The sequence below is a fragment of the Scyliorhinus torazame genome, chromosome 22 (genome assembly GCF_047496885.1).
Source record: "Scyliorhinus torazame isolate Kashiwa2021f chromosome 22, sScyTor2.1, whole genome shotgun sequence".
Lineage (NCBI taxonomy): Eukaryota > Metazoa > Chordata > Chondrichthyes > Carcharhiniformes > Scyliorhinidae > Scyliorhinus > Scyliorhinus torazame.
Genome location: NC_092728.1, coordinates 11,337,939 through 11,358,519, shown reverse-complemented (window position 1 = coordinate 11,358,519; position 20,581 = coordinate 11,337,939). Strand labels below are relative to the sequence as shown.

Sequence of the window (20,581 nt, the reverse complement as noted above, 5' to 3'; positions counted from 1 at the left end):
TATCTAACCCCGTGCTGTACCTGTCCTGGGAGTGTTTGATGGGGACAGTGTAGAGGGAGCTTTACTCTGTACCTAACCCCGTGCTGTATCTGTCCTGGGAGTGTTTTATGAGGACAGTGTAGAGGGAGTTTACTCTGTATCTAACCCCATGCTGTACCTGTCCTGGGAGTGTTTGATGGCGATAGTGTAGAGGGAGCTTTACTCTGTATCTAACCCCGTGCTGTACCTGTCCTGGGAGTGTTTGATGGGGACAGTGTAGAGGGAGCTTTACTCTGTATCTAACCCCGTGCTGTACCTGTCCTGGGAGTGTTTGATGGGGACAGTGTAGAGGGAGCTTTACTCTGTATCTAACCCCATGCTGTACCTGTCCTGGGAGTGTTTGATGGGGACAGTGTAGAGGGAGCTTTACTCTGTATCTAACCCCGTGCTTTACCTGTCCTGGGAGTGTTTGATAGGGACAGTGGAGAGGGAGCTTTACTCTGTATCTAACCCCGTGCTGTACCTGTCCTGGGAATGTTTGATGGGGACAGTGTAGAGGGAGCTTTACTCTGTATCTAACCCCGTGCTGTACCTGTCCTGGGAGTGTTTGATGGGGAAAGTATAGAGAGAGCTTTACTCTGTATCTAATCCCGTGCTGTACCTGTCCTGGGAGTGTTTGATGGGGACAGTGTGGAGGGATCTTTACTCTGTATCTAACCCCGTGCTGTACCAGTCCTGGGAGTATTTGATGGGGACAGTGTAGAGGGAGCTTTACTCTGTATCTAACCCCGTGCTGTACCTGTCCTGGGAGTGTTAGATGGGGACAGTGTAGAGGGAGCTTTACTCTGTATCTAACCCCGTGCTGTACCTGTCCTGGGAGTGTTTGATGGGGACAGTAGAGAGGGATCTTTACTCTGTATCTAACCCCGTGCTGTACCAGTCCTGGGAGTATTTGATGGGAACAGTGTAGAGGGAGCTTTACTCTGTATCTAACCCCGTGCTGTACCTGTCCTGGGAGTGTTTGATGGGGACAGTGTAGAGGGAGCTTTACTCTGTATCTAACCCCGTGCTGTACCTGTCCTGGGAGTGTTTGATGGGGACAGTGTAGAGGGGGCTTTACTCTGTACCTAACCCCGTGCTGTACCCTGTCATGGGGTTTTTTATGGGGACAGTGTAGAGGGAGCTTTACTCTGTATCTAACTCCGTGCTGTACCTGTCCTGGGAGTGTTTGATGGGGACAGTGTAGAGGGAGCTTTACTCTGTATCTAACCCCATGCTGTACCTGTCCTGGGAGTGTTTGTTGGGGACAGTGTAGAGGGAGCTTTACTCTGTATCTAACCCCGTGCTGTACCTGTCCTGGGAGTGTTTGATGGGGACAGTGTAGAGGGAGCTTTACTCTGTATCTAACCCCGTGCTGTACCTGTCCTGGGAGTTTTTGATGGGGACAGTGTAGAGGGAGCTTTACTCTGTATCTAACCCCATGCTGTACCTGTCCTGGGAGTGTTTGATGGGGACAGTGTAGAGGGAGCTTTACTCTGTATCTAACCCCGTGCTGTACCTGTGCTGGGGTTTTTTGATGGGGACGGTGTTGTAACTTTACAAGTAGCCAATCCAGCGTCAGATGTTCCAGGTCGTGGTCTGTACTATCTCCAAGATGCACCATCTACACTGCAGGAACTGATTAAGGCTCCTCAGCACCTTCCTAACCCCCGAGCTCTGCCATCTAGAAGGACCAGGGCAGAAGGCGCAGGACACCCCCACTTGGAGGTTCCTCTCCGAGCCACACACCATCCCGACTTGAAAATATAACGGCCGTTCCTTCACTGGCACTGGGTCAAAATCCCCCCCGAACAGCACAGTGGGAGTACCTACACCACACTGAGACTGCAACGCATCAAGAAAGCGGCTCACCCAACACCTTCTCAAGGAATAATTCAGGATGGGCGGTAAATGCTGGGCCTGAGCCAGCATCATCCTTGAATGAATATGAAAGAAAGTCCTGTAAGTCACAGCACGCCAAGCACATAGTCAGATACATTTCAAATGTGAGGAGGGTTTTCTGCCTGGAGCTGCCCTTTCACTGAACGACCAACTTCTGCCCCATTTTCTTATAGATACATAGAAGATAGCAGCAGGAGGCCTTTTGGCCCTTCGAGCCTGCTCCGCCATTCATCACGATCATGGCTGATCATCCAACTCAATAGCCTAATCCTGCTTTCTCCCCATAGCCTTTGATCCCATTCTCCCCAAGTGCGATATCCAGCCGCCTCTTGAATATATTCAATGTTTTAGCATCAACTACTTCCTGTGGTAGTGAATTCAATGGAATTCAGATCAAGCTTGAAAGTTGCAGTCCCACCAATCCCTGCAGCCAAACCCCCACCCGAAGACGGTCCCCTCACCATAGTCGGAATCTTTGAAACAGGCGCCCAGGCTCTCCTGCTCGTCATAGCTCTCGCTGTCATTGTCGCTGCCGCCACTGCGGTTCCCGGGCAGCTCGCTGCTCTTACTGGCGGGGTGCGGGGCTGCTTTGCTCTTGGTCTTCTTGCCGTGGGCCTGAGCGGCGGCCGAGCAGGAGGACGAGGAGGGCGGGAGGCCGCCGTTCCGCTCCTGGGCGCTGCTGCTGCTCCACCAGGCCTGGAGGCTGGAGCCCGGCGAGGCCTGCTGCAGGTTGGCCATGCACAGCATGCCCTGGATTGCTTCCTGTGTGCTGGGAGAGGCTGGGGGCTGGCTGCTGGCAGGAGAGGAGAGGGGGGGGGGGGAGGGGGCAATAGAGAGAGAGGGATGGAGACAGACAGAGAGGGAGGAGGGAGGGTGACAGAGAGAGAGGGAGGGAGGAAGACAGAGAGAGAGGGAGGAAGACAGAGAGAGAGGGAGGGTGACAGAAAGAGAGGGAGGGCGACACCGAGAGAGGGAGGGTGACAGAGAGAGGTAGGGCGAGAGAGAGAGAGAGGGAGGGTGACAGAGAGAGAGGGAGGCAGACAGACAGGGAGAGAGACAGAGAAGTGGGAGAAAGATAAAAGGGGGAGTGAGAGAAGAACAACAATATCAGACACAGAGACATTGGGGGCGCATCCAGTAAGGAGAAAGCTACAAGAAAGGCCCACGTCCCAGTTCAAATAGTGCACTCAGCACTGACCCTTCCAAAGTGCGACACTCAGCAAGGACCCTCCGACAGTAGGGTGCTGCCTCAGTACTGCCCCTCCCGACAGTGCAGCACTCCCTCAGCACTGACCCTTCGATAGTGCGGCGCTCCCTCAGCACTGACCCTCCGACAGTGCGGGAATCCCTCAGCACTGACCCTCCGACAGTGCGGCACTCCCTCAGCACTGACCCTCCGACAGTGCGGCGCTCCCTCAGCACTGACCGTCCCGACAGTGCAGCACTCCCTCAGCACTGACCCTTCGATAGTGCGGCGCTCCCTCAGCACTGACCCTCCGACAGTGCGGCACTCCCTCAGCACTGACCGTCCCGACAGTGCAGCACTCCCTCAGCACTGACCCTCCGACAGTGCGGGAATCCCTCAGCACTGACCCTCCGACAGTGCGGCACTCCCTCAGCACTGACCCTCCGACAGTGCGGCGCTCCCTCAGCACTGACCGTCCCGACAGTGCAGCACTCCCTCAGCACTGACCCTCCGACAGTGCGGGAATCCCTCAGCACTGACCCTCCGACAGTGCAGCACTCCCTCAGCACTGCCCCTCCCGACAGTGCAGCACTCCCTCAGCACTGACCCTTCGATAGTGCGGCGCTCCCTCAGCACTGACCCTCCGACAGTGCGGCGCTCCCTCAGCACTGACCCTCCGACAGTGCGGCGCTCCCTCAGCACTGACCCTCCCGACAGTGCAGCACTCCCTCAGCACTGACCCTTCGATAGTGCGGCGCTCCCTCAGTACTGACCCTCTGACAGTGCGGCACTCCCTCAGCACTGACCCTCCCGACAGTGCAGCGCTCCCTTAGCACTGATCCTCCGACAGTGCAGCACTCCCTCAGTACTGACCGTCTGACAGTGCAGCGCTCCCTCAGCACTGACCCTCCGACAGTGCGGCAATCCCACAGCACTGACCCTATGACAGTGCAGCACTCGCTCAGTACTGACCCTCCGACAGTGCGGCACTCCCTCAGCACTGACCCTCTGACAGTGCAGCACTCCCTCAGTACTGACCCTCCGACACTGCAGCACTCCCTCAGTACTGACTCTCCGATAGTGCGGCGCTCCCTCAGCACTGACCCTCCGTCAATGCGGCACTCCCTCAGCACTGACCCTCCGACAGTGCGGCACACCCTCAGTACTGACCCTCCGACAGTGCGGCACTCCCCCAGTACTGACCCTCTGACAGTGCGGCACTCCCTCTGTACCGACCCTCTGACAGTGCGGCACTCCCCCAGCACTGACCCTCCGACAGTGCGGCGCTCCCTCAGTACTGACCCATCGATAGTGCGGCGCTCCCTCAGCACTGACCCTCCGACAGTGCGGCGCTCCCTCAGCACTGACCCTCCCGACAGTGCAGCACTCCCTCAGCACTGACCCTTCGATAGTGCGGCGCTCCCTCAGCACTGACCCTCCGACAGTGCAGCACTCCCTCAGCACTGCCCTTCCCGACAGTGCTGCACTCCCTCAGCACTGACCCTTCGATAGTGCGGCGCTCCCTCAGCACTGACCCTCCGACAGTGCGGCGCTCCTTCAGCACTGACCCTCCGACAGTGCAGCGCTCCCTTAGCACTGATCCTCCTACAGTGCGCCGCTCCCTTAGTACTGACCCTCTGACAGTGCAGGACTCCCTCAGCACTGACCCTCCGACAGTGCGCCGCTCCCTTAGTACTGACCCTCTGACAGTGCGGCACTCCCTCAGCACTGACCCTCCGACAGTGCGGCAATCCCTCAGTACTGAGCCTCTGACAGTGCGGCGCTACCTCAGCACTGACCCTCTGACAGTGCAGCGCTCCCTCAGCACTGACCCTCCGACACTGCGGCACTCCCTCAGTACTGACCCTCTGACAGTGCAGCACTCCCTCAGTACTGACCCTCCGATAGTGCGGCGCTCCCTCAGCACTGACCCTCCGTCAGTGCGGCACACCTTCAGTACTGACCCTCCAACAGTGCGGCACTCCCTCAGTACTGACCCTCTGACAGTGCGGCACTCCCTCTGTACCGACCCTCTGACAGTGCGGCACTCCCCCAGTACTGACCCTGACAGTGCGGCACTCCCTTAGTACTGACCCTCCGACAGTGCGGCACTCCCTCAGCACTGACCCTCCGACAGTGCGGCGCTCCCTCAGTACTGACCCTCCGACAGTGCGGCGCTCCCTCAGTACTGACCCTCCAACAGTGCTGCACTCCCTCAGCACTGACCCTCCGACAGCAGCACTCCCTCACCACTGACCCTCCGACAGTGCGGCGGTCCCTCAGTACTGACCCTCTGACAGTGCGCACTCCCTCTGTACTGACCCTCCGACAGTGCGGCACTCCCTCAGTACTGACCCTCCGACAGTGCGGCGCTCCCTCAGCACTGACCCTCTGACAGTGCGGCACTCCCTCTGTACTGACCCTCCGACAGTGCCGCGCTCCCTCAGTACTGACCCTCCGACCGTGCAGTGCTCCCTCAGCACTGACCCTCCGACAGTGCGGGGCTCCCTCAGAACTGATCCTCCGACAGTGCGGGGCTCCCTCAGAACTGACCCTCCGACAGTACGGGGCTCCCTCTGTACTGACAGCAATGGATTACGGCTCTCTGGCCTTTGGTGTGGGGTTTGCGTACACGGGGTGCGGACTCGGGAGGCGAGGCTCCATTTTCCTTTCTTGTTCCCTAGGCCCAATCCAATGCTTCCTTTAAGGGAACGGAGCAGCACAGGAATATTTAACTCTGGGCCAGGGGGCAGGGGCCGGTGGAGGGGACGCAGAAGGAAAGATTTACCTTTGCGTGGCGTAGTCCAGGCCCCCGACCTCCTTACTGGCCTTGAGGAGATCCAGAATGCCGGCTGAGCTGCCCGCACCGGCAGCGTCCGCTGTGCCTGCTCCGTTACTGATGTCAATGTCAATGGCTGAGTCTTCATCAGACGAGTCATCCTCCTGCGTACAGCAGGGGGGTGAGATAGAGAGGACAGGATGAGCGAGGAGGTAAGAGAGAAAGGAGGAGAGGGAGAGGAGTAGCATGAGGAATGGGGGAGGCCGGGGGGGGGGAGAGATTGAGAAAAACAGGGAGAAGCGCGAGGGGGGGGTTTGGTGGATGAGGAGGTGAGAGGACCGGGTGAGTGAGGAGATAAGAGTAAAGCGGAGGGAGCGGGGGGACAGGGGTGTGAGAGGAGGAGCAGAGGGGATGATGAAGTGAGAACATAAGAGATAAAAGGGCGAGGGGAAGGGGTGAAGGGTGAGCGAGGGAATCCGAGAGAAAAAGGAGGCGGTGAGGGGGGGGAGGATGGAGGTGGGTTGAGGAGCCAGAGTGGAGGGAGGCGAATGGGGAAGGCGAGAGGTGGGGTGTTGGGAGGGAGAGGAATGGGGAAGGATGGGGCATTGGGAGGGAGAGGAATGAGGGAAGAGGGTATTGGGACGAAGGAGAATGAGGAGGGGAGAAAGGAGAATTGGGGAGGGGTTTTGGGAGGGAGAGGGGAGTGGAGGGAGTGCCGGGCAGTGGAGAGTGAAGTATGAAGGAAAGAAGGAGTGATGTAGGGAGGAAAGAAGAAAGATTGGTGAGAGAGACAGGAATAGATAGAGAAGGAGAGATGTCAAAGAAAACAGAATACGGAGGTCCAGCAATCCATCAGTGCATCCTAACAATACAGGACCTTGGCCGGGATTCTCCGCTACCCGGCGGGGCGGGCTGTACCGGCGGCGATTAGTGGCGTGAATCCCTCCGGCGTCGGGCCGTACGGATTGGCGCGGTACGATTCCTGCCCCCGCTGAAAAACCGGCGCCGGGGGGGGATTCACGCCGCCCCCGCCCCCCCATGCCGATTCTCCGGCCCCGCGGGGGGTCGGAGAATCCCGACCCTTGTTCCCATCGGGCAGCGTGATGGCCCAGTGGTTAGCACTGTTGCTTCACAGCGCCAGTGTTCCAGGTTCGATTCCCGGCTTGGGTCACTGTCAGTGCGGAGTCTGCACGTTCTCCCCGTGTCTGCGTAGGTTTCCTCCGGTTTCCTCCTACAGTCCAAAAGACGTGCTGTTAGGTGAATTGGGCATTCTGAATTCTCCCTCTGTGTACCCGAACAGGCGTCGGAATGTGGCGACTCGGGGCTTTTCACAGTAACTTCATTGCAGTGTTAATATAATCCTACTTGTGACAATAAAGATTATTTTTATCTGTGTCATGACCCCATACACAGCAGGGGGAATGAAAATGCACCGAGTGGAGTTGACCGAGGGAAAAGCGTTGCCCTGAACCTCCGGGAAGAGGATGAGGGAGCTTCTCGCTCTGTCAATCTGGATCCTGAACATCAAATTCAACTGGTTGGGGGGCAGATTAGGCCCCATTGGAACCACCCTTGGGCAAGGCCGAGCTTGGCACCTGAGCACCACCCTCTGCGAGGGCGGGGCTCGAACCGACAAACCTGTCACATCAGCGGGAATGGCAGTCTGGGGCACACGGCTGCAACCGGCGATCTATCCCACCGAGGGTAGGGAGTCGTCCGTCTGGTCCCCCCTCCAACGGGTCGAACGCAGCGGCGAAGTGGCCAAAGGTGCCATGAAGAGAGAGAGAGAGAGAGAGAGAGACAGAGAGAGCGAGGGAGACAGAGAGAGAGAGAGAGAGACCGAGAGAGAGCGCGCGATACTGGAAGGAGTAACCCGGCAAAAGAAGAAAAGGAAACCAGCTCTCACCACGATATCGAAGTCCACTTCGCCCGGCTCCCGCTTACGAGTGGGGTCCTTACAGGGTTTGGCTCGTGGCAGTCGGCGTGGCAACTCTGAGGATAGAAGAAGCAAGAATCTTGAATGGCTGGCATCTCCAACTTGATGTAAAGTTGGGGGGGGAGGGGCTGCGACACAGCAGGACTCCGAGAAAGGGAGGGAAGTGAAGGAGATAAGAGGATTTTTATCGTCCACGTAACTTTCATTGAGCAGCATCTTGGGGCTGCGAACTGCGATTTGGTGGACATACACATTCACGTGCGTAAACAAACTTGTGATGCAAGTGGTGGGAGGACGGTGTGTGTGTGTGTGGGGGGGTTGCAGATGACTGGCGTTGACTCTACCCCCAAACAAAAACAGGCTAGTCTCAGAAATGGTGACCGCTGAATGTTGCAAAAACCCAACTACTTCATTCATGTCCTTTAGGGAGGGAAGCCTGCCGTCATTACCCTATCTGGCCTACATGTGACTCCAGACCCACACAATGCGGTTGACGAAGGGCTTCTTCTGCGCTGTAAGACTGTGACTTAATAGCCCCTCAGCTATTGTCCACAACACTGAGTTCAGAAGCTGCCCCATTGACCCTGCACACACCCCCCTCCCCCCTCCCCCGCTTCACACATCCTCCCAATACTCCCATCCGGGTACTGAGGCCACGATGGGCAATAGCAAATTGGGTGCACGAGTCCTAAATTATAACGATTACGGCAGTTCCGTTGGCTGTGAAGGGCTTTGAGATGTCCTGAGGTGGGGAAAGGAGCCTCATTTCTTTGCTTTCCTGGTCTGAAAGCTGCAGAGCATCGAGGAAGAGCACAGGAAATAGGAGCAAATGTACACCCTGTGGCTCGGCAAGTCAGCTCCGTCATTCAACACGAGCGTGGCTGATCCTGGGCTTCAACTCCAGTTTTCCACTTATTCCCGTATCCCCTTGATTTCCTGAAATCTGCAGTTACAGGCACTCACTTCCTGACTCCCCAAAGCCTGTCCACCCTCTACAAGGCGCAAGTCAGGAGTGCGATGGGATACTCTCCACTTGCCTGGATGAGCGCGGCTCCAACAACACTCAAGAAGCTCAACACCATCCAGGACAAAGCAGCCCCGCTTGATCGACACCCCATCCACAAACATTCACTCCCTCCCCCACCGACGCACAGTGGCAGCCGTGTGTACCGTCTACAAGATGCACTGCAGCAACTCACCAAGGCTCCTTTGTCAGCACCTTCCAAACCCACGACCTCGACCACCTAGAAGGACAAGAGCAGCAGATACCTGGGACCCCACCACCTTGACGGTCCCCTCCGAGCCCCTCTCCATCCCGACTTGGGAAATGTCTCGGACCTTCCTTCACTGTTTTGGGGTCAAAATCCTGGAACTCCCTCCCTAACAGCACTGTCGATGTCCCTACACCACACGGGGACTGCAGCGGTTCAAGACGGCGGCTCAACCATCACCTTCCGAAGGGGCAATTAGGGATGGGCAATAAATGCGAGGCCTGATTACTTTCTGCACTTGTTTGTGGTACTTTATAGATCAATGCACCTGAAACCCCAGGACATCCACTGAATTTAGCTTCAGACCATCTAGAAAATACTCGGATCTATCCTTTTTTGGTCCAAAATGGATAACCTCACACTAGCAAATCCCAAAGATTCACAACCCTTTGAGTGAAGAAACTTACCCCATCTCAGTCCTAAACAATCACTCCCGACGCCTCCTTATGCGGAGACTGTGCATCCCCCCGTGTTTCAGATTCTATCTGACAGCGGAGACAATCCCACCCTAACAAACCCCCTCAGAATCCTGTACGTGTCCCTAATCCCCTCCCATGTCAGTGGGTCAGATTAGGAGCAGAATCTTACTTAGCAACTTCTTTGCGGCGTTCATCACCCTGCGTTCCTTGCGTGGTGTTTCATCGATTTGCAAATCGTCCTCGGAATCGTAGTCGTACTCGTCCTTGATGCAACGCTTGACCCCCTTCAGCATGCCGAAGAGTGGCTCGAATGTCCCCGGGGCAGTGGGAAACTTCACTCCTTTGTTACTGAAGGGGAAGAGGAGAGTTTGGGAGGTTATAGAATATGGTGTACAGTTTTGGTCCCCTTATTTAAGGGAAGATCCGTTGTCATTGGAGGCAGTACAGAGGAGGTTTACTCAGATGGTCCCGGGTATGGAGGGACTGACACATGAGGAAAGATTTAACAGGTTAGGTCTGTACTCCTTGGAGTTCAGAAGAATGAGATGTGATATGAGGGAAGCATATAAGCACGGTAACACAGTGGTTAGCACAGTTGCTTCACAGCTCCAGGGTCCCAGGTTCGATAACGGCTTGGGTCACTGTCTGTGTGGAGTCTGCACGTTCTCCCTGTGTCTGCGTGGGTTTCCTCCGGGTGCTCCGGTTTCCTCCCACAGTCCTAGGATGTGCAGGTTAGGGGGATTGACCATGATATATTGCCGTTAGTGTCCAAAAAGGTTGGGTGGGGTTGCTGGGTTGTGGGGATGGGGTGGAGGCATGGGCTTGGGTGGGGTGCTCTTTCCAGGGGCTGGTGTGGACTCGATGAGCCGAGTGGCTTCCTTCCGCACTGTAAATCCTATGATTCTATGATTGTCAGGGGGTCAGACAGGGTAAACGTTCACCTTAAAGGTAGTGATATCAGGATTACTACCAGTGCCACGTGCTAGTCACGAGAAGAAACAGGATGCATCGGATGAATACATGGCTGAAGAGATGGTGTGAGGGCGTAGGGTTTCAGATTCCAGGGGCATTGGGGCTGGTTCTGGAAGGGGGGGTTGGGACCTGTACAAACTGGACGGGTTACACCTGGGCAGGAACGGGACTGATGTCCTTGGGGAGAAGGAGGGGGTTACTTGCTAGAGCGGTTGAGGAGGGTTAAACTAATATGGCCGGGGATGGGTACCTATGTAAGGATTCAGAGCATGGAGAATCAAATACAAGAGAAGAAGGCAGAAGGGAGAATAAAAAAAGTGATAGGCAGAAAAACAAGGGCCTGTATCAATAGTGACACTGTTTTTAAAAAAATTAGGGAAGGGACAGAGTACGTGAAAAGGACTAGTCTTAAGGTTTTGTACATGAACGCCCGGAGCATTCAAAATAAAATGGATGAATTAGCTGCGCAGATAGATGTAAAGGGATATGATATGGTTGGGATTACGGTGACATGGGTCCAAGGCGACCAAAGATGGGAACTAAACATTGAGGGCTATTCATATTTTAGGAAGGACAGAGAGAAAGGAAAAGGTGGTGGAGTTGCAATGTTGATGAAAGAAGATGTTGATACAATATTGAGGAAAGATGTTCGTACAGACGATGTGGAATCTGTCTGGGTTGGATTAGGAAACATCAAGGGGCAGTAAACATTCGTAGAGGTGGTATACATCACTAAACTGCAATGGTAATGTTGGGAATAGCGTCAGACAGGAAATCGGAGATGTGTGTGGTAAAGGAACATCTGTGATTATGGGTGACTTTAATCTGTGTATAGAATGGGTGAGTCAAATTAGTCACAGTGCAATAGAGAAGGAATTTCTGGAGTGGAGACGGGATAGTCTTCTGGACGAATATGTCGAGGAGCCAACAAGGGAACAGACCATCTTGGGATGGGTGTTGTGCAATGAGAAAGGATTAGTCGGCAATCTAGTTGTGAGAGAACCCTTGGGGATGAGTGACCATAATATGATAGAATTCTTTATCAAGGTGAATAGTGAGGTAGTTGATTCTGAGACCACGTTCCTGAACCTCAGTAAAGGTAACTATGATGGTATGAGGCATGAGCTGGCTGTGACAGACTGGGAAACATTACTGAAAGGAAGGACAGCGGACAGGCAGTAGCAGCATTCAAGGAACGAATAGGTGCACTCCAAAAGTTGTTTATTCCTATTTGGCGCAAGAGTAGAAAGGGAACTGTGGCCAAACCATGGCTTACAAGAGAAATTAGAGATTGTATTAGATTCAAAGAAGAGACAGATAAATGAGCTAGAAAAAGCAATCGAGCTGAGGATTGGGAACAGTTTAAAATTCAGCAAAGACAAACCAAGGGATTGATTAAGAAGGGGAAAATACAATTTGAAAGTAAGCTAGCGGGGAACATAGAAACTGACTGTAAAAGTTTCTATTGGTATGTAAAGAGAAAAAGATTAATAAAAACTAAATGTAGGCCCCTTATAGTCAGAAAAAGGGAATTCGTAACAGGGAACAAGAAATGGCTGAGGAACTAAATTTGTACTTTGCTTCTGTCTTCACAAAGGAAGACATGAATAATGTACCGGAAGTTCTGAGAAGCACGATTTTCAGCGAGGAGCTGAAGGAAATTAGTATTCGTAAAGAAATAGCTTTGGGGAAATTAATAGGATTGAAGGTAGACAAATCTCCAGGGCCTGATAATCTTCACCCCAGAGTACTTAATGAAGTGGCCCTAAAAATAGTAGATCCATGATGGTCATTTTCCAAAATCCTTTGGACTCCGGAATGGTTCTTATAGTAGCGAATGTAACCCCACTATTCAAAAAGGGAGGTAGAGAGAAAACAGGGAACTATAGACCAGTGAGCCTAACGCCGGTAGTAGGGAAGTTGCTGGAGTCAATAATCAAGGATTTCATAGCACAGCATTTGGAATGCAGTGGTGTAATCACAGTCAGCATGAATTTACGAATGGAATATCACGCTTGACAAATTTACTGGAATTCTTTGAAGATGTAACTAGTAGAGCTGGCCAGGGAGAACCGGTGGATGTGGTTTATTTAGACTTCCAGAAGGCTTTCGATAAGGTCTCACATAAAAGATTGATATGCAAGGTTAAAGCGCATGGGATTACGGGTAGTGTCTTGAGATGGATAGAAAGCTGGTTAGCAGACAGGAAGCAAAACGTTGGACTAAATGGATCTTTTTCTGATTGGCAGGCAATGACTAGTGATCCTGGCAGGTATCTATGCTAGGATCCCAACTGTTCACATATATTAATGATTTGGACGATTTGATTATGTCCAAATTTGCCGACGACACAAAGTTGGGTGGGAGGGTGAGCTGTGAGGAGGATGCAGAGATGCTTCAGCGGGATGTGGACAGGCGGAGTGAGTGGGCACATGCATGGCAGATGCAGTATAATGTGGATAAATGTGAGGTTATCCACTTCTGCTGCAAAAATAAGAAGGCAGATTATTATCTGAATGGGTGTAAATTGAGAAGTGGATACCTTGGTGTCCTCGTCCATCAATCGCTGAAACTAAATGCGTGGGTACAGCAGTAAAGAAGGCAAATGATGTGTTGGCCTTCATAGCGAGAGGATTTGAGTATAGGAATAGGGATGTTTTACTGCAACTGTACAGGGCATTGGTGAGGCCACACCTGGAGTATTGTGGGCAGTTTTGGTCTCCTTTTCTGAGGAAGGATGTTCTTGCTGTGGAGGGAGAGCAGCGAAGGTTTACCAGGCTGATTCCTGGGATGGCGGGACTGTCATATGAGGAGAGACTAAGTCGGTTAGGATTATATTCATCGGAGTTTAGAAGAGTGAGGGGGAGAAGCAAGCGACAACGCCAACACCAGACCCATTAGCGTATTGCCCTCTGTAAATTTTCTGTAATTGTTTCTGCGGCACCCAAATGTATATGTACCCCCCCAGTCTCCCCCCCACCTCCCTCCCACAAACAGATGCCTACTTATGTGCTAAAAATAATAATGCCAATTGCACAGAGTTGCTGTTGTTGAGCTCGCGCATAATACCCTACCAGTAATTTTATTCAAATTTTCTTTTTGGGCCTGTTCCCTTCTCTTCCATATTTTTTATTCTGTGTACATAACGGTAAACATACTTTGTTCAAAAAGCCAATAAAAAACATTTATAAAAAAAGTGAGGGGGGGGGATCTCACATAAACTTACAAAATTCTAACAGGGTAGATTCAGAAAGAATGTTCCCGATTTGGGGGGTGGGGGGGGGGAGGAGACGAGAGAGAGAGAGAGTCCAGAGCTAGGGGGTCATAGTTTGAGAATAAGGAGTAGTAAACCTTTTAGGACTGAGGTGAGGAGAAATTTCTTCACCCAGAGAGTGGTGAATCTGGGGAATTCGCTACCACCAGGAAGCAGTTGAGGTCAAAACGTTGTGTAATTTCAAGGAGAAATTAGATACTCTTGGGGCTCAAGGGGTCAATGGATATGGGGCGGGGGGGAGGCGGGATCAGGCCATGATCATCATAAATGATGGAGCTGGCTCGAAGGGCTGAATCAATTCCTCCTGTTTCTATTTCTATGTTTCCACTCACAGGGGGAGGGTAGGACCAGAGGGCACAGTTGTAGAATAAGGGAGAACTCATTTAAGACGGATTTGAGGAAGAAATTCTTCTCTCAAAGAGAGGTGAATCTTTAGAATTATCCCAGGAAACTGACGGCCGAGGCCTTGATCATTTTCAAGGCTTTTACTAATCAGAGGGTGGATTCACGGGTATGGAGATAAGTGGACTTATTCAATGTTAGATCAACCGTGATCTTATTAAGTGGTGGAGCAGGCTCGAAGGGCCGAATGGCCTACTCCTGCTCCTATTTCTCATGGTCTGAGGGTGCAGCAGTCCGGGTGGATTGAAGAATACCCGGTTCGGAAGTATCTTCTGTAATGGTGCAGGGCAAGAGGATTTCCCTCCCATCTAACGCTGCCTGTTTTTGCCCACAGGCTGCTATTCCCATTGGGGTAGGGGACGTCATGGATGCATCTCTGGAACTGCAAGTGTGGGAGGAAGTGCAGAGGGGTTTGAGCACATGGGGAGTGAGAGGGCGAATAGGCACGTGCACATACACATTGACGTGAGCGCTGACACGAATGGGCTCGTCAAGACATGAGGGTACGGGAGTCTGCGTGCTGGTGGGCATCTGGGGGAATTTAGGAGCCGGAGAGGGAGGGGTGGGATTTGTTGAGGATTGCCATGCAAGGGAGGGTGTGGGCATGTGAGCGGAGGGGGAACTCGAGGGGGTGGCATGCAGGTGTGAGGGTGTGCGCGCGCGATTATGGACGATTGCAAGAATGTGTGTAAAACAGATTAATGTGAGCGAGTCTGCAAGGACAAACGAGCGCACAAGCGATAGTTGCAGTTCAGACACAATTAGCCTCGATGTCCATGGATTCGGGAGAGCGGGAATGATACAAACTGGCATGGCTGAAATGCCCCAAGTCCTCAGTTCAGTAGACAACAGAGTCTACAGGTAGGGTGGGTAGGGCTATGAATTGTGTAAAACGTTCGAGTGATACATTGGAAACGTACAGTGTAGCGCCATCTGATGGCCAGAACCTGCAACTACAACGTGACGGTTGACATAACAAAGTTATGGGGAAAAGCTGATATTGTATTGTTGAAGGCGCGACCAATGTTTGTGACAATAGGCTCCCTCCCACCCCGCCACGTGGTGAAATGGGGGTTGATTGTGAGATAGTGACTGAAGCAGCCAGGTGGACTTGCCTCATTATCTTCCCATTGGACAGCACGAATCGCAGCTTACTATCGTCCAGGCCGACTGATGCGTCCATTGCCAGCTCGCCCTCGAATGTCTCGACCTGTAGCTGTGAGCTGGGCACGTCACGCTGTGAACGAGAACACAGGAAAGACGTCAGGAAGATGAAGGGAGCCAATGTCTGCTCACTTTCTTTTTCGGGCTCATGCCCGCGGCCTCCTGCACATCCCGCTCGATTTATTTTATTGAATTCAGATTTCGCCAGCTGCCGTGATGGGATTTGAACCCAGGGGCCCCAGAGCTTTACCCTGGGCACTGCTCCCTCTCGCACATTCCTGTGCCTGAACTAATCTCCTGAAACCATAGCTGACAGAACTCAAATCAATTACGCTAAATCATGAGCGTCAGTTCTTGGATAACAAGAGGACTGCTCAATGCTGAACAATCTCAGTAAAGAGAGGGAGAGACAGCGAGAGAGAGAGAGAGACAGACAGAGAGAGAGAGATAGAGAGAGAGAGAACGAGCAAGAGAAAATGTTTGTGTGGGACAGAGAGGAGAGTAGGTGGTCCAGGATGAGGCAGACCGAGCGAGGAGTAGGGCCTGAAGAGGAAAGGGTGGGCTGGATGAGGAGGAGGGATGGCATGTGGGTCGAAAGGTGGGCCAGGTGAAGAATGGACAAGGAGTAGGGGGGTGCTGAATGGGTGAGATGAGGGGTGGGGCTGGGTAAGGAGCAGGCAGGGTCTTGCAGGCATGGAGGTGAAGGACAAGGGTGGGAAGTGAGGACGGGGTGGTATGGAATTTGGGAAAAGGAAGGGGTCAAGGAGGGGAATAACATGGGGGGGTGCAAGGATGGGCTGGGAAGTAAGGACAAAGAGGAGGAGAGAGGAATGTAAGCAGTAAAAATAAAATGGAATAAAAGGTGATGGAGACGGAGAAATAAAATGGGGCGAGAGGGAGGAATAGAAGCAACAGACTGTCCAAGAGAGGGACTCGCCCGGAGATCATAGATATCTACACTCACAACCGAGCACGAGACACATACAGGAACAGGAGGTAACTAACATGAGGGTGTTGGGAAAGATGGAATATAAGGTATTAAACACTAAATGTCACCTTTTCCTTCTTGGGCGACTCCAGTTTCTTCAGCGTTTGTTTGGTGTGCATCTCCAGGAGATCCAGGTCTGGTGTGAGCAGGCCCACTGCCTCCTTCCCTCGCTTTCCCTTCCTCTTCCCGCTCTCCTTCAGCAGGCCTCCTTTCTTACGGCTGGCTTGTCGCTGTTGCCCGCAGCAATCAGTGCCTGTGGACTGCGGTGGAGGCCAAACGGCCCGCCCGGTTTCCCTACGGTCTGACAAAACACAGCCGGCTAATTGGATCAGGTTTCAACTGGTCCCCGACAGGAGGGGACACACAAAACAATTTGCAGAGCAGCGTTGAGGGCATGCCGCACTATTGGGGGGTCTGTGTGGAGGGAGCGCCGCACTGTCAGAGGGTAGTATTGAGGGAGCGCCGCACTGTCAGAGGGTAGTATTGAGGGAGCGCCGCAGTGTAAGAGGGTCAGTGCTGAGGGAGCGCCACACTGTCGGGAGGGTCAGTACTGAGGGAGTGCTGCACTGTCGGATGGTCAGTGCTGAGGGAGCACCGCACCGTGGGAGGGTCAGTGCTGAGGGAGCGCTGCACTGTCAGAGGGCCAGTACTGAGGGAGCACCGCATTGTTGGAGAGACAGTTCTCTGGGATTAAGTGCAGTTGAAGCTGGTAAATGTTGTGACGTGTCCCCATGTCAGAGCCTTAGCACTGCAGCAAATTCAGCAAGGCTGCCACTCTCGAGCACTGCTTTCAGCAACGCCATGGGCACATGGATGTCAAGGGAAGGGAGAGGAGATATTTAACTAGTTGGGGCATCTTAGGAGGGTAGGCAGTGGGAAGGAGATGGTACCGGTCCAGATGAAACGTTCTCTTCAGGGGAATTCGTCAGCGCCTACTGTGGCAAATACAGCACACTGACAGTGAGCAACACTCACATCCACAAGGCGAATCTCTTTTGCGAGATCTTTGATGAGCTGTGCAGTCCGAATGCTCTCTGGAATTTCATCTTCATGCTCAGAGAGAGCCTAATTTATAGAAAAGAAAGCAGCAGAAATTAAATCATTTAGCAGCCAAAAAGTTTAAAACTTACCAACATTATGGGACAGGAGGAGGCCATTCAGCCCCTCTCGAGCCTGTTACACAGAAACAGGAGGAGGCCCATTCAGCCCCTCTCGAGCCTGTTACACAGGAACAGGAGGAGGCCCATTCAGCCCCTCTCCAGCCTGTTACACAGGAACCGGGGGAGGCCCATTCAGCCCCTCTCGAGTCTATCACACAGGAACAGGGGGAGGCCCATTCAGCCCCTCTCGAGTCTGCGCATCCACTTAATTAAATCAAGGCTGGTCTGAATGTTAACTCCATCTCCTCACCTCGGTGGCCCCCCTCCCCCAGACAGTTTTTTGGAGGAGATTGTTCTGGATTTCCACTGCCCTGTTCCTGTCAACAACATCCCCCCCCCCCCCCCCCCCCCCACCCACCCCCGCCCCCCCCCCCCCCCCCCACCCCCCGCCCACCCACCTCCACTACGGCCTGGCTCTCATTCTAAGCTTCTGTCCCTATGTTCTGGACTCCACACCCCACCCCACCCATCCCCTACTCCCAGCGTAACAGAGGAAAAATGTTCCCTCTATCGATCCTATTGAATCTTTTAATCATCTTAAACCCCTTGATCAGATCACCCCCACTTAGTCTTCTGCACACTGTAAGCCACAGCTATGATACAAACAGAAAACAGGAGCAGGTGCAGGCTATTCGGCCCTTCCAGCCAGCTCTGTCATTCATCCAACGCTCCCCATTGTGCCCGTTGACACCGTGAAAGTGAACCTGTTGGACCTGCACTGCTCCCCTATCCAAGGTCGAGGTGCAGGGCGTAACTGAGCATTTGGCTGTTCAAAAGAAGGCCAATAGTTGACACCTGAAATATTTGAAGTGGTGAAATACTGCACGGCGGGTGGGGAAAGAGGGACGAACTTGCATTTTGAGGAGCCAGTACAGACTACACGGACCAAATGATCTCTTTGTGCTCTACCATCCCGTGATCCCAAGCTAAGATTGACAATGGGGTTTATTAACATTGACATTATGAGTTTAGGGATCAGTTGCAGGAGAGTTGGAGCTAGGCTGCGTGTGTGATTGTCCGGGGGGGGATTAGGACTGAGCACAACCTGGTGGGGACAGAGGTGAAGGAGCACTGCATTGTCTGAGGGTCAGTGCTGAGGAAGCAACGCATTATTAGATGGTTGGCATTGTTAGAGGGAGTGCCTCACTGTTGCAGGGCAGTAATGAGGGAGCGCCGCACTGTCAGAGAATCAGTACTGAGGGACTACGGGCACTGAGGGACATGGGCACTGTCCGACGGTCAGTACCGAGGGAGTGCAGCACTGTCCGAGGAGCAGTACTGAGGGAGTGCTGCACTGTCAGAGGGTCAGTGCTGAGGGAGTGCCGCACTGTCCGAGGATCAGTACTGAGGGAGGGCCGCACTGTCCGAGGATCAGTACTGAGGGAGTGCCGCACTGTCAGAGGATCAGTACTGAGGGACTGCGGGCACTGAGGGACATGGGCACTGTCTGAGGGTCAGTACTGAGGGAGCACAGGCACTGAGGGAGCGCGGGCGCTGTCCGACGGTCAGTACCGAAGGTGCACAGCACTGTCCGAGGATCTGTACTGAGGGAGTGCTGCACTGTCTGAGCGTCAATACTGAGGGAGCGCTGCACTGTCCGAGGGTCAGTACTGAGTGCACGCCGCACTGCATGAGGGTTAGAACCGAGGGAGCACTTCCTGTCAGAAGGTCAGCACCGAGGTAGCGCCGCACTGTATGAGGGCTAGAACTGAGGGAGTGCCTCACTGTCAGAGGGTCGATACTGAGCGAGCGCTGCACCATCAGAGAGTCAGTACTGAGGGAGCGCTGAACGGTCAGAGGGTCAGTACTGAGCGAGTGCCGCACTGTCAGAGGGTCAGTACTGAGGGAGTGCCGCACTGTCAGAGGGTCAGTACTGAGGGAGTGCTGCACTGTCAGAGGGTCAGTGCTGAGGGAGCGCCGCACTGTTGGGAGGGTCAGTGCTGAGGGAGTGCCACACTGTCACAGGGTCAGTACTGAGGGAGTGCCGCACTGTCGGAGGGTCAGTACTGAGGGAGCGCCGCACTGTCAGAGGGTCAGTGCTGAGGGAGCGGCACACTGTTGGGAGGGTCAGTGCTGGGGGAGTGCCGCACTATCGGAGGGACGTACTGAGGGAGCGATGCACTGTCAGAGGGTCACTGCTGAGGGAGCATCGCACTGTCAGATGGTCATTACTGAGGAAGGACTGCACTGTCAGAGGGTCAGTACTGAGGGAGCGCCACACAATCCGCAGTTCAGTACTGAAGGAACACCTCACTGTCAGAGGGTCAGTACTGAGGGAGCACCGCATTGCCGGAGGGTCTGTACTGAGGGAGCACCACAGTGTCGGAGCGTCTGTACTGAGGGAGCACCGCGCTGTTGGAGGATCAGTGCCAAGGAAGCGTCAGTACTGAGGGAGCGCCGTACTACCAGGAGGTCAGTACTGAGATGGCGCTGCACACTTGGAGGGTCAGTACTCCCGGGAGCGTTGCAGTGTCGAAGGGTCAGTACTCTGTGGGCGCAGCACTGAGGGACGTACTGAGGGAGCGATGCACTGTCAGAGGGTCACTGCTGAGGGAGCATCGCACTGTCAGAGGGTCATTACTGAGGAAGGACTGCACTGTCAGAGGGTCAGTACTGAGGGAGCGCCACACAATCCGCCGTTCAGTACTGAAGGAACACCTCACTGTCAGAGGGTCAGTACTGAGGGAGCGCCACACAATCCGCAGTTCAGTACTGAAGGAACACCTCACTGTCAGAGGGTCAGTACTGAGGGAGCACCGCATTGCCGGAGGGTCTGTACTGAGGGAGCACCACATTGTCGGAGGGTCTGTACTGAGGGAGCACCGCGCTGTTGGAGGATCAGTGCCAAGGAAGCGTCAGTACTGAGGGAGCGCCGTACTACCAGGAGGTCAGTACTGAGATGGCGCTGCACACTTGGAGGGTCAGTACTCCGGGAGCGTTGCAGTGTCGAAGGGTCAGTACTCTGTGGGCGCAGCACTGCCGGAGGGTCAGTATTGAGGGAGCTCCGCACTGTTGGAGGGTCAGTGCTGAGGGAGCACCGCACTGTCGGACATGCATTTTCTCAAAATCTAACTCTGATCCACTATGGCAGATCAGTTCCCTGGTTGCTA

At 53.7% G+C, this 20,581-nt stretch overlaps 1 protein-coding gene across 1 annotated transcript in view; it reads right to left on the bottom strand.

Moving 5' to 3' along the window:
* Nucleotides 1–20,581, bottom strand: part of phf8 (PHD finger protein 8) — a 61,913-nt gene that overhangs the window by 14,051 nt on the left and 27,281 nt on the right. The window contains 8 exon segments of the mRNA XM_072489006.1: nt 2,382–2,713; nt 5,895–6,049; nt 7,792–7,877; nt 9,681–9,859; nt 15,275–15,396; nt 16,380–16,531; nt 16,534–16,612; nt 17,287–17,376. Coding sequence (XP_072345107.1) covers nt 2,382–2,713; nt 5,895–6,049; nt 7,792–7,877; nt 9,681–9,859; nt 15,275–15,396; nt 16,380–16,531; nt 16,534–16,612; nt 17,287–17,376 — 1,195 coding nt within the window.